Here is a 13,804-nt window from a genome sequence, read left to right on the forward strand (position 1 = left end):
CTAAGTTGCTTAGGACCTCACTAAATTTCTGAGGCTGGCCTCAAACTTGTGATCCTCCTGCCTCAGTCTCCTGAGCCACAGGAATTACAGGCATGTGCCATCATACCTGGCTAGCAGGTATTAAATGAAACAATAAATGCTTTACTATTAGCGGGCTTGTTGGTGCACACCTTTAACCCTAGCAACTGGAGAGGCTGTGGCAGGAGGATCTCGAGTTTGAGATCAGCTGGGCAACTTGGTGAGACCATCTCAAAATTTTAAAATAAAATAATAAGGGCTGGGAACAGAATTTGATGATAGAGGACCCCTGGGCTCAATCCTCACTACTGCAAAAAACAAACGAAAAATGAAGCTTTACTGTTTCTCAGTTTTAATTTCTAGTAGGGTAAATATAAATAGATATGACCCATACGTATGAACAAAAGCTCTTTGGTTCCTTGTGAGCAAGGGGGTCCTGAGACTAAAAAGTTTTGATAACTGTAGCACAATTAACATTCAAGATTGAGGTGTATTATGTAAATATCACATATTTGATATTATCATTAGATTATCCAGAGTCCACTGAGACCATATACCTGGGATAATAGATCTGAGTACCAATAGCACTCCAGAACCAGTGGAAGGCAATAATTTGTGTTATGGTGGGCCGAGGAAACATTTCTAAGTTGTGTAAAAATAAGATCCACAATGATGAAATGTATCTGAGGTTTTCCTTTTAAGAAAGTTGCCACTTGGGAACTTCCTCAACGAACCATATGCATTAACTAAAAGGGCAGAAATAGCTGCATGTCTCCTCATATGTAACTAAAACAGTATGTCTTTTTCACATGTCAACCTTTGTTGGAATGCTGTCCAAATACATTCTGTGAAATCTGTTGCTTACAGAAATTGACACTGACTCAAATAAGTGGTTTATAGATACACTAGATATGCATTCCATTAAGTGACTGGGTTCCATTTGCCCCCCCCCCACCTAAGGTTTTTTTTGTTGTTGTGGTTTTTTTTTTCTGTTTTGTTTTAGATGTTGACAGATGTTTACTTTATTCATTTATTTATATGTTGCACTGAGAATCAAACCCAGTGCCTCACACACGCTAGGCAAGTGATCCCCAACTCCAGTCCTCCATTGATTTTTGTTTTTAATGGTTGACTTTTAAAATATTGCCTGGAAAGTAACAGGAAGTCAAAGAAAGACAAACCTAGCTGGAAAACCTAGCCCATATAATTCCAACGTAGACTTTTTTAATCACTGACTTCCTTTTTCTCAGATATTTTCCTCCCCCTATTAAAAGAGAGTACTGGGGAAAAAAGTCAGTTTGTACATGCCTCTTGAGAAACCCCTTCCAAAAGAGGAATGGTTTAATTACTCACAGCAATCCACAACATTTAACATGGTTTCAATGGCTTTACATTTACATATCAGGAATTGCCGCTGTGTCATTTCTTCTCTTCAACATTTCATACAGGAGATATGTCTTATAACTTAGATATTATTTTCTAAGTGGCATGAATACTTCTTTTTCTTTATTGCATTTATTTGAAGCTATCATAACAATTTATCATCACACATGCACACATGCAACCACATGCAGAAAATGTCACCTGTTTAATGCAAAGGAAAAAAATGTTTGAACTTTATGTGTAATTTAGGTTAAATTCTGGGAAATGGAACATTGTTAAATAAGGAAGCATGTTAGTTAAGAACAGATTATAAAATGTGATACAAACATTTTAATTTAAAACATAAACTTTAATTCCATTGCTTCATATTGGTACTAGACTACTATGCCTTTAAGTAATCCATCAAATTGAATTCCCTGATGTCTTTCTTCTATGACCAACCTACTCTTTTAATACAAAAATCTAAGATTTCCCAGTAGGGTAAGAACTAAAAAAATCACTTGCAAACCCAGCGCAAACATCTACATTTTTATGACTTTTCCACAAGCTTTCAGAATTTTCAAATCCAGGTAGACAGCTCACCTTTATTAGACACTTCAAAGCAGTCAGTCCAGTCTTCTTAGAAACAAGTGTTATATTTAATCAATTTATGCATTTAAATTTCATAATAGAAACAATTGCAACTTGAGTAAGTTTAGGAAGATGCAAAATGACTATTGGTATGCATATAAACATGGGTCAACTAGAAAATAGCTAAGTGTCAATGGGGACAGGGTGGAGGGGAGGGGAGAAATTGGTTCCAGGATCAATCACTCTTGAACACCAAAACCTACGACTACTTAAACATAAAATGGCATAGCATTTGCATATATATTACACACATCTTCCTAATATACAATCGTCTCTACATTATTATAATGCCTAACGTAGTGTAAATGCTATGTTAATTGTATTGTTTGGGGAATAATGACAAAAGAAGGTCTGCACGTGTACCATATAGATACAACATTTTTCAGAACATTTTCAATCCACAGTTGGTGGACTCTTCAGACGTGAAACCCATGGATTTGGACAGCTGACTGTACTGTGATCCCAATATTGGGTAGTTCATAGGGTACCAAGTGAATTAATCCAGTTGGTCCACGTAGAACAAGCTTAATTTACTTGTTGGGGATAATTTGAATATTAGCATGCAACCACATTAGATTGAAGGCAATGTTTATTTCATAGTATTCTTCCTTGGAATTACCATCAAAGAATTACCATCTTACATTGTGCATACAAAATACCTCTTGCTTTTAAAGTTGCAAAATTTCACTGACAAAATATGGAAATAATATATGCACATTAGTATTTCTTTTCTGAAATGGTATTAGTCATAATGAAGAGCTTAAGTTTTTTTATGTTTACATGACATCCAGTATCAAAGGGCATTTGTAATAATCAAAGCAAAAAAAAATGTGTTTTCTTTCAGTTTTAGCTTAATTTTCTTCTACTGTTCATAAGTTTTCTTACCACTATTCCCCTATGTTAGCTTTTTTCCGTTTAGTCTAATTCACCCTTGGCCTGCCATCTGCTCTGGTAGGATAAACCATATTGTTGTACTTAAAAAAAAAAAAAAAAAAAAAAAAAAAAAAGGCACTGAAAGCAGCTACTGAAAACTCTGAAAAACAAAAGTTAAAAAAAAATAGATAAATGATAGTTTAACAAAACTTTGTTCAGGCAGTGACTTCTCAGGATCGCAACAAAACATTATGACTTGAAAGTAGTCAATTTTGTCTACAACCTCTAAGCTACATCTAAGCAGTAAATATTACTCTAAAAAAATCTTCAATGACAATCAACAGGTCCTAAATTCTTCCCAAGAAACAGAACAGTCAAAAATCAATACTGGGAGGCCTGCTAAAAAGTTCAGGAATGGTGCTAACAATTGATGAATATTACCTCGTTTACATTTCGAAGTAGGTTTTCTTATTGTTTACTGTGTGTGTAAATAAGAGACAGAGTCTAGCTAAGTTGCCAAGGCTAGCCTTGAACTTGCAATCCTCCTGCAACTATCTCCCAAGTAGTTGGGATTACAGACTTGCACCACCAAGCCTGGTGATTATTTTTTTAATCCACCAGGAAACTCAGGTTAAGTAGAAGACCCAGGATTCCAGCATGGTCAATCAGTCTCCAAAGTTCATACTCTGGGCCATTATGTTACAAAGCAGCCTCAGAAATGTTCCAAAAGAATTTCATCAACATTAAGTAAAATGTGGGCTCAGCAAGACAAACATCACAGGTTCTCACTTTTATGTAGAAGTCCCAAAGTTGATCTCAAAGAAATAGAGAATAGAATAGTGGTTATCAAAGCCTAGGAAGGCTATAGGGTAGAGAAAGGAGAGAATAGTTAATGGGCACAGGGTGGCAGTTGAATAATAATAATAATCTTCTGATGTTCTGTAAAAGAGTAAGATAACTAAGGTGACAAGAAGTGGATATTTCAATATACCTCATAGAGAAGATTTTAATAACCCAACACGAAATGTTAAGTCCTCTGAGGTGAGAAGCCAACTATTTTCATGTGATTATTATACATTGTATACATATACTGAATCCCATAAATATATACAATTACTCTTTCAACTAAAAATACAAAAAAATTTCCTTGAAAAAAAGATGTTACCCTATTTAAAATACTTTCAAGGAATGCATCAATCTAACCATAACATATTGTATACCTCCTACCCTCCTACCCTCAGGTTTTTCTCCCAAATCTGTATTAGTTTCTACCTACACACGTAAGATTTTTTCCCATGAGCTAAATCTTAGCTACTACATCTTCAATCTCTATTAGAATTATTGCTACTCTATACACACAATTGGAATTAATTCAAAGAGTAGGTATGAATTACAATTAAAATTCCTTCAGGATCCAATATTCTGTTGAAAAATGAGGGGAAATTGCAGGGAGGTGTGTTTCTAAAAAGCAAAAAATAAAATGTACTGGTACAAAGCCAGCTGGGATAAAAATAAATAATAAGAGATCTCTATATTTCCCTTTATTCCTCACTCAAGTTTGTGTTGTATAGAGTACGGAAAGAGCTAGGGGGAGGGAGGGGAGCGACTTTACAATGAAGGAAGCTGACGTTGTCTCAAAGGTGATCAAGGTAGTATCAACAGACAACAGTTGGTGGTAGTTTTCTTGACACATGATAGAAATGGCCTGTATGATCTTTCTCTCCAAAGTTATAACCCATCTGACCATAAGACAAACACCAGCCAAATACCAAAGGAGGAGCATTCTTTTAAGTATCTGACCACAGACCTCAGTATTATAAAGGTTATCAAAAACAAGTATAAGAAATCATTACAACAAAGACACTCAAGGAGACATGACAACTGAAAGTGATATGGTATCCTGGACTGGAAAATGGACCAGAAAGATATTTGGTAACACAGAAAAATCTAAAAATGTGCACTCTAGTTACAGATAATGAATCAATATTGGTAAATTTGTAAGCTGTTAAGAATAGGGGGAGCTGAGTGCAGGATATATAGAAATTCTCCATGTGTAGTCTTTCCAAATTTTTTGTAAAATGGTTCTAAAAGACTATTTTTTAAAAACATAATATGGGGGAAAATTTTGGGATTTCTTTAAGATACACGTTCTACTTCTCTTATTTGAATAAAACAGATTATTAAAACTCAAAACTGATTTTCAAACTTCCTTTCAAAGGAACAAATATTTGCCACTGCTAGAATATCTAAATCATAAATTACAAAAATCTCAGAACTGCAAAGAACCTTAGATGCATTTTACCTATCTCCCGATTTCCTTAAGGACACTAACAACAAAAGAGATGATTTGTTCGACCTACCAGTTAGATATAACTAAGTCCTCCATTTCTAAGATGTCCTCATCAACAATTCTCTTCTAATTACAGATCTGACTAGAAATACAATGCTGGGATGTAGCTCAGTAGTAGAATACTTCTTTGTCTGACCTGTTGGGAGTCCCTGGATTTGAAGGCTAGGGATATATATCAGGGGTAGAGTGTTTACCAAGCATACATGAAGTCGTTTGCTTCCCAGGAAAGGGGCATGAGGATGGTCCATGTTTCAAAATAACATTTTAGTAATCTAAAAAAAACTGTTGTCTATGAAGAGGCAAGTGGGGATGATAGGAAGGGGTGGGGATGATAGAAAGGGGTAGGGAACCCATCAATGCTGTTAACTCTTAATCTTCCTTGCATGTTAAGCTTTAAGAAAACATTTTTCATTAGGTAATGTTATACAGGTTACTAAAATTACAGGGTGAATATATTTGGTGCACTACTCAAACTATTTAAACTGCCACAACTGTACACAGGTGACAAAATGGTTACACCTACACATGAGGATATAATACTTATCAAGATTATGCATGATTAGAAAGCATAACCTTGAATCGGTCACTAAACTTCTGACTGACTACAAGAGTATTTAGTTCCAAGACTAGAATTACAAATTGACTATCATAAAGTAATAGTAAGAATTAGATCTCAATTATGAATGCCTGGCCTCATTTCTTAAGTATGCTAATGAAATGTAAACTTTCCCTTCAGGGAGATGACCAGTAAAAGGTTTCTGATGATGCTGCACTGTGGGGCACTTGGGGTATTTCTTTGTGCCCTAGTCAAAGCCAGCAGTGTTGCTGTGTGGTTACAGTTAGTTTTGATAATACAGAAACTAAATTCTTAGATTTCCTCCATCAGAACAAATAAGACAATTAAGCAATCATCAGTGTACCATCCAGATTCATCATGATCCTATCCACATCATATTCACTGATTCCAACCGGTAATGTACACTGTTAGAAAAAGTATTTCTTGGGACTAAGAGTAAGGTATTTTAGTTATCAGAAAGCTGGTGCCACTTTTTCCTTTTCCTCCATAAAATTAAATAGGTCTTTTCTCTTTTGCTATCTTACCTCTCTTTAATATTCCTACTTAAATATTCAACTAAAATGAATGACACAATCTATGTATACTTGAAAAAAATATATCAACAGAGAAATTCATAATAGAGTAGGCAAATTTTTTTAAAGCAGGCAAAACATACTTATAAAGATAAAATGGAAAGAACACAGATATGAGTGAACAATTTTTATTGAAACCCTCAAAGATTAAAGAGGACCAAATGGTGAGTTTGGGTACCATAACAGAAAATCTCACCTAACTGTACCATCATTCACAGGAATGAACAAACCCAAACACGACAAAATTCAAATTCTCATGTAATTGCTACAAGTGAATGTAAATGAACTAATCATTTTATCATAACCTTCCTTTAATCATACGAAAAAGGGAATTTACATGGCATAACAAAAGATATGCAAAACTTAATGAAAACACAATTCTCTTAAATCTCTCAAACGTAATTTTAAAGGATGCAGAATGCACTTGATTAAATGACTTAAGCTGATTCTTTTTTATTGCAAACTGTTTTAACATCAGCTTAACCCCCATGCATTGTACTCAAAAATAACACAGCTTTTGGATTAGAAAGATCACTGAAGTTAAAATGAGGAATTAAGTACTAAAATTTAAAAAAAAAGGTTGGGTTTCTTTTGAAAGGAATCTTCAAGTACCAATACGTATAGATAAAGAATACTAATTTTGGTTACATTTTCCCCCTTACTGTTAAGTATACAAACTATAATACCTTTCGAAAGAAAACACCCACATAAGAAAACTTTAAAAAGAAACATTCAAACCAGAACTCGGAAAAACATTAAGAGAGAAATTTACTGGGACAATAATGTCTTAATTCATGATTATTCAAACATTTGATTATGTATTTCCTCTTGTAGAGCCCACATTTTTTTTTTTTTTTTTGGGTCCCTACAGTGAAGAAACATTCATCTGGTTGTGCTCAAGACAACCTGTAATAATTTCATTTAGAGAAAAAACATCTTGTAATATACCGACCTGACAGACCAAGAAGAAAGAGAAAGTTGGTGTTTTGGGGAAAACTTAAATGAAAAAAAACACAAAATTACCAATTGATAAGATTTTTTTTTTTTTTTTCCAAAGGAATGCTGCACCCATTTCACTTAAGATTAGGAATCCACGTTAAAGGCACTGGGATGTACTCCTCACCATGCACAGACTCTAAACAACACTTGACAATGTCTGAGTCTATTGCAATCAGTCTGCATGCTGGGTGTTTCCAGGACATTTCTTAATAGAAACCTAATATAAATTAAACAAGTTTGAATCCATTTATAATGTAACTAGTTTTATAAAAATATCCAGAGTTGCTAATAAAGCACCAATAAAAAGAGAACCTCAGGGGGAGGACTCAGATCCTTTCTACAAGGTCACTCTTTTACAGTTCTCTCCAATAGAACCTCCAGTATGATAACAATCATCTTTGGCATGCCTTATCTATATAATCTTGGAGATATAGAACATTGCTGTGGTGACTATACCCAAATGCCAATTTTTATTGTAAATAGTTAAAGAGACATGTTACAAGATTTCATGGCTTAGTCTCGAAAAGGTAAAATAGGTGCAATTTTCCTTTAAGAAAGTCTTTATTTTTAAATATACCATTAACATTTTGATTTTCCCTTCAGTAAACATTGATATAACTACACTGGGACTACCCAAGAACTGTGAAGTAGCTACAGTTATCTACAAATACTGTATTTGAGTGAAAAAAAAAAAAAATACAGTATTTGTACAATTTAAGAAAACGTTGTACAAAAAAATATATAAATGAAACCCTCAAAGAAATATGTCATTAGGCTTTTGAGTTGAAGTGACCAAAGATCATAGTAAATGAAAACATTTCTAAACATGATGTAAACATAAATGGAGTAATGCAAAACATCAAGGTATTCAAATCTACTGTATTGCTATTTTCACCCTTTACATATCATTCTACATAACTTTCTCCTTTTGGAACAGTAATATAAGGGGCAGAACATTATTTTCATAACCTTATGCCATCAAATCAGTTAATACAGATGCTTGACACATTCAATTATACAAAATCAATTTGTTTCAAGATATAAAATTAATGTTGATATGTAATTAATGAAAAAAATAAGATGTTAAAAAAGATAACTATAAGAATACCCAGATATATGCTGTATTCCCACATATAGATCTGATCAATAAAACATCAACACATTCACTTAGATACTGATTTAATTCATGGATCAAGGCCATATTCTCAAAGTATTTTAAGGATGCCAGGACACTGCAAAAGCTGGAGAAAAGAGTTGAGGAACAGTATATGCTTGCTAAACAAGAACTATGTTTATTTAGCTAGTGAATATCTAGAATAATAAATTTTTACTTCATGATAGCAATCAGGCTCGCAAACACCCAGAAATAGGAATTAAGGATTTTAAACGTAGTTATAAAGGTCATAAAAAGTCTGATTAGACTGAGGTACATTTACTCAAAATTTTGAGATTCGTTAAGTGGTAGCAAACAAAGTAATTCCTCAGACAAATGCACATTTCTCAGTATACATATAATTGAGGGAAGGAGGGGGAAAGAATGTGCATTAACTGGTGAAATCCACCAAGCTGCATATCAATATTCTGTTACACCAAACAGTTTGAAGACAAGGGAAATGTTCTAATGTAATTTCAGATTATGTTTCATTTGGCTAAAATAGAGCTTAAGGTTGCTTTGCCATATTAAAAGTTTACTACAATAATTTTTCACATAAACGTTTAGACTTGAACTCCAGGACTAAATATGGCATGATTATTTTGCTTTTAATCTGTTGAAATAGCTAAAAATTGACAATTTAAAAACTACAACAAAGAAAAAGTTGAAGCAGTGTGACTCTTACATCATTGAACCACTTCTAATGGTTAACTGTTAGTATTTAACAAATTCAAAGAGTTAATGAATCCTTGCATTCATTCAGTCTTCTGTGCCTTAGCTAGGATGCATAATTACAAAAGACAGCAGATACTGGTAAAAGCTTCAGGACAGAAAGTGCTTGACGAAGTTACAGTTCTCAAGTGTGTTTGGTGAGAGTATAAGGGCAGATGCGCTGATGAAAACCATTACAAGAAGAGTCAATTTTGTGTTAAAGTGTTCAAAGATGTCACCTTAAGCAGAAAAAAAGCTTTAATAACGTTTTCTTTGACTTATTAGGCATTTCCAGAGTCTACATCATTAGTGTTGTAATTTTAATAGGACATCTCCATATGGTTATTGTTTGTTTCTATTTCTCTCCTGAAAGAAAAACAAAAAGAGTTATAACAAAATACTATCATCATTTAAACTATATGCACATATAATGTAAATCATTTCCATACAAAGTTCTTCAAATACTAATTCAAATAATCATAGAAGAATGATTACTATAAAACATTTTAAATTAGAAAAGTCCAAACACAAGAGACTTATTTCAGGGGAGTTTCAGTACACTACACAGTCCTACTGTTCTACAGATTTGTTTAAGGATAAAATATTGTAATACTGTTTTGAGTACTTCCAATGAATTTTTAATGGTGAGATGTAGCAAATGGAAAGCAATCTGTCTCAGGTGGAGACTGAAAGAAAGAACTGCATTAAAAATGTTTTACATTAAGATTTCTGTACTAATTTAGAAATAACTTTGATTCCAAAATTTCTTCCACTCTTATTTTGAGTATATTACAATTTTTCACATGAAGAAATATAAGCGTTATATTTAATTGATTTTGACTTACGACATAATTGAGAGAAATATAACAATTCCTTCCCTCAAAAAAGAAACCATGTAAGATACACTGAATGTTTTCATGTTCACAATTAATCAAATACTTTTTTATTAATACTAGACAAATCACCTGGAGGGCTTGTACAAATGCTTGAGAGTTGGCTCCCGAACCTGTGAATTTGCATTCCTAACAAGTTCACAGCTTAGTCTGGACTGTTGGTCTGAGGAAAGCACTTTGAAAACCACCAGTGTTTAGCAAATTTTAAGATTCTCTCATTTTGTTTTTGCTACTTCCATCTTATTTTTGCATGAGTAGCATACATTCAGTAGTAAATTTTACTTTCTTTCCAAGTAGCCATGCAAGAAAACTGTATTTTAAATTCCCAAGATTATCTTTAAGTACTTTGATATTAAAGTTCTTTCTTTTTTATTTGAATATATCACTACAACTTGAAAAACATTATTTCATGGAGAAAGTTAAATAAAATGTCCTACTGCAAGGTAATTATCTCATAGATTCCTAAATATCAGTGAGATGCACTGAAATGAAATAATAAAAAAATGAAAACAGAGCTAGCTAGATTAGTCATGTTTCAAAAGGATACACAAAAACAAAAACCAAAAGATATTAACGGGGGAGTATACCACAAAGCTGGAGTCTAATTTTACAAAGGCCCTAAATTTCTTTTACAAGCCTGGTGAAACAGTTTAGTGTTCAAGTGAGGTAAACAAAAAGGTTTATGAGACATTTTGAAGCATGCCCTAATCAACTAGATATAATATATATGACAGAATAAATTAAGAGGTAACCACATACTCTTTATTTACTTTCCCATAAAATGACAGATCAGAACTAGAAAGGAAGAAAAAAAGGAACTCTACTTAAGGATAAAATAGACAAAGAAGTTCAATGTGGGGAGGTAAATCATCAGTTATAGCAATGAGGATCATGTGCTCACTGATGATGTTTCAGTTGGAACTATAATCAGCTAAGCACTTTTATAGAATCACTAAAATACATAGATTACATATGTATTATAATGCATCTATGTATATACAATGCATAACTTGAAACAATGTACAACCAAAAGGCATAATAAAGAAAACAGAAAAAAGAAAAAGGAACCCCATTAATTCATGGGAATAGGGGCTTAAAAGATCTGGATTAATAAGAAAATAAGAGGGTAAAAGTAAACATTTTATGTATTTATAACATAAGTCAAAATAAATGTAAACTCATCAATGAAAATAAAAAATATGAATTCAGAATTTCTTAAAATCCCATTACACATAATTTCTAATAAACCCAAAACACAAGGACAGAAAAAGTTAAAATTAATAAACATATGACAACATACACCAAATTAAGATTCATACAACCATATCAATATCAGACAAAATGGTCTTAAAAGGCAAAAACCATTTTTGCAGATAAAAGTGATCACTACACACTGAATAAGAAACAGTTTTTGAAAAGCTACTATATTAAATTGTCAGAATTACAAGGAGATGCTAAAAAATTCATGATAGAATTTAACACTTCTCTCTTAATAATAAAGCAGACGAGGAAATAAAAAGTTAAACACAAAGAATACAGAAAACTGGCACAAATAATTTCAGAGTAGTACACATTCTATCCAGGTACACAATGTACCATAAAAAGTGACTACATGCTAGGCCAGAAAACAAATTTCAATAAATGCCAGAGTCAGTTTCATAGTGTACCCATTTTCTCACATAAATTTTAAAAGCAACAACAAAAACAACTTACCCACATTTGGAAATTTTGAAACACACTTCTAAAAGTCTTTTAAAAAGTTACAATGGAAATCAGAATTTTTTTATAGCAGTACAATAATAAAATGTGAAGTACAGACACTCCAAAGACACTAGAATTTTACATATGTAGAATTTTTTTTAAAAAAAGCTAAAAAGCAATGAGTTCATCATCCACCTCCATACAGCATTAAGAACAAATATATATATATATATATATATATATAAAACAGCAGAATATAATAAAATAGAAAAAAATAAACAGAATCATCGAGAACAAAAACTAAAAATTGGTGCTTTGGGGGTAACTAACAATAGAAAAATCTCTGAAACACTTTTTTTTTTAAATTATAATACTCGATATAAAAATACTATTAATGCTAATATGCCAATAAATCTAAAAGGACACAGCAAACTGGACAACTTTAAAAGAGGAAGAGCTAGTGAGAAGTGCTTGGACTCATGATAGATTTTGAAAGCAGAGACTTATTGATGGATTAGATAAGAGATAATAAAGAATAATATCAAGAATAAGTCCAGGATTTTTAGACTGAACATCTCAAAAAAAAAAAGAAAAGGTAAATACTCTCTAAAAAAATGAAGATGGGACAGGCAAAAAGAAGCAATTATATTAATATAAGATGTTTATGAGACAATAAATGAAGATGTCAAATATGTGATGAGTCTGGAGATAAGAATGGTACAAAAGGGAATACAAATTTGGAAGTCAACAGTGCATAGTAAACATCATCAACAGAATTAGTCCTCCAGAAGTTTATGGTCCATTTTTTTCAACAAACAAATCCCACATGTATACTACCAAGAGGTAGGACTGTACCTAAAACTATTAGTATTAAATATTCTAATAATTCTAATGTAGTTCCTATACCTATGAATTATCAGCTACAAGTCACTAGAAATAGAAAATTAAAAAATGATGAACTATCAGTGATGTTATCAACTTCAGCTATAACTAAAAAGGCATTCTTTAGGATACAAACTATCAAGTGATTCATGAAATTCAATTTTTTCTTTAAATAATAAAAATGATTAACAGAAGAATCCTTCCCTTCCAACCCTCTCCCTCCCCAATCTTTTTTCATTAATAGCACTATAACCTCAACAAGTCATACTGTGAGATTTGAGGGCTATTAAGTCTGAAGAAAAAAATGGGGTGATACAGGGTTTCTACCCCAACCCAATCTAAGCAAACATACTAGAGATCACCAAAGACCCTAGGGCCAAGACCAGAAAATGGTCTATGGAAATAAACCCAGGAAGAAGTTGTTGTCAACTCTTTTCTGACAGTCCCAACCCTTCAAACTAGGAAAAGTCAGAAAATAAAGATCTCTTAGGACATTGAAGAATGTCCTAAGAGGGACCACCAGTTCACCTTTAAATGACTTACTTTTCTTCTAATCATCTGAAGATTCACCACCATTAACAATATTTTAGTAACCAAACCAGAACCCACAAATGAGTCAAAAGGGAAAAGTAATCACGTATCTAAGAAGCCATAACATCTAGGAAAAAAAAAAAAATGAAGGTAAGCAGTGAGAACATAAGTCTAACAACTACTGAAAGAACAGTGAACACATGCAAAAAAAAAAAAGGAAAAGAAGCAAAGCAAACATTTGAGATCCAAATGCAATATACACAAAAATACTTTCTGTATCTTAGGAACCTAGTTTTCAAATTGAAAAACCAGGTGATAAATTAAAGGGACAAATTGTCACTGCCTCATTTGTGAAGTAGAATATTAAATCCATAAAATATCTGAGCAGGAAAAAAAAAAGAGATGGAAAACTCTAAGAAAGAAAGCAGGAGTCCCTGGTACAATCCCCAGCACCATCACACACACACACACACACACACACACACACACACACACAAAGTAAGAACTGGCAGACAGATTCAAGACAAAATG

General features: G+C 32.8%; 1 protein-coding gene across 4 annotated transcripts in view; it reads right to left on the minus strand.

Moving 5' to 3' along the window:
- Nucleotides 1-6,517: 6,517 nt before the first annotated feature.
- Ythdf3 (YTH N6-methyladenosine RNA binding protein F3) overlaps nucleotides 6,518-13,804 on the minus strand; it is a 36,489-nt gene continuing 29,202 nt past the window's right edge. For all 4 annotated transcript variants that reach the window (XM_047549645.1, XM_047549649.1, XM_047549653.1 and 1 more), the window contains one exon: nucleotides 6,518-9,632. In XM_047549645.1, the coding sequence (XP_047405601.1) occupies nucleotides 9,609-9,632 (24 nt within the window). In that variant the 3' untranslated portion in view covers nucleotides 6,518-9,608. The remainder of the gene's footprint in view (nucleotides 9,633-13,804) is intronic.

The sequence above is a fragment of the Sciurus carolinensis genome, chromosome 1 (assembly GCF_902686445.1).
Source record: "Sciurus carolinensis chromosome 1, mSciCar1.2, whole genome shotgun sequence".
NCBI classification, from domain to species: Eukaryota; Metazoa; Chordata; class Mammalia; order Rodentia; family Sciuridae; genus Sciurus; species Sciurus carolinensis.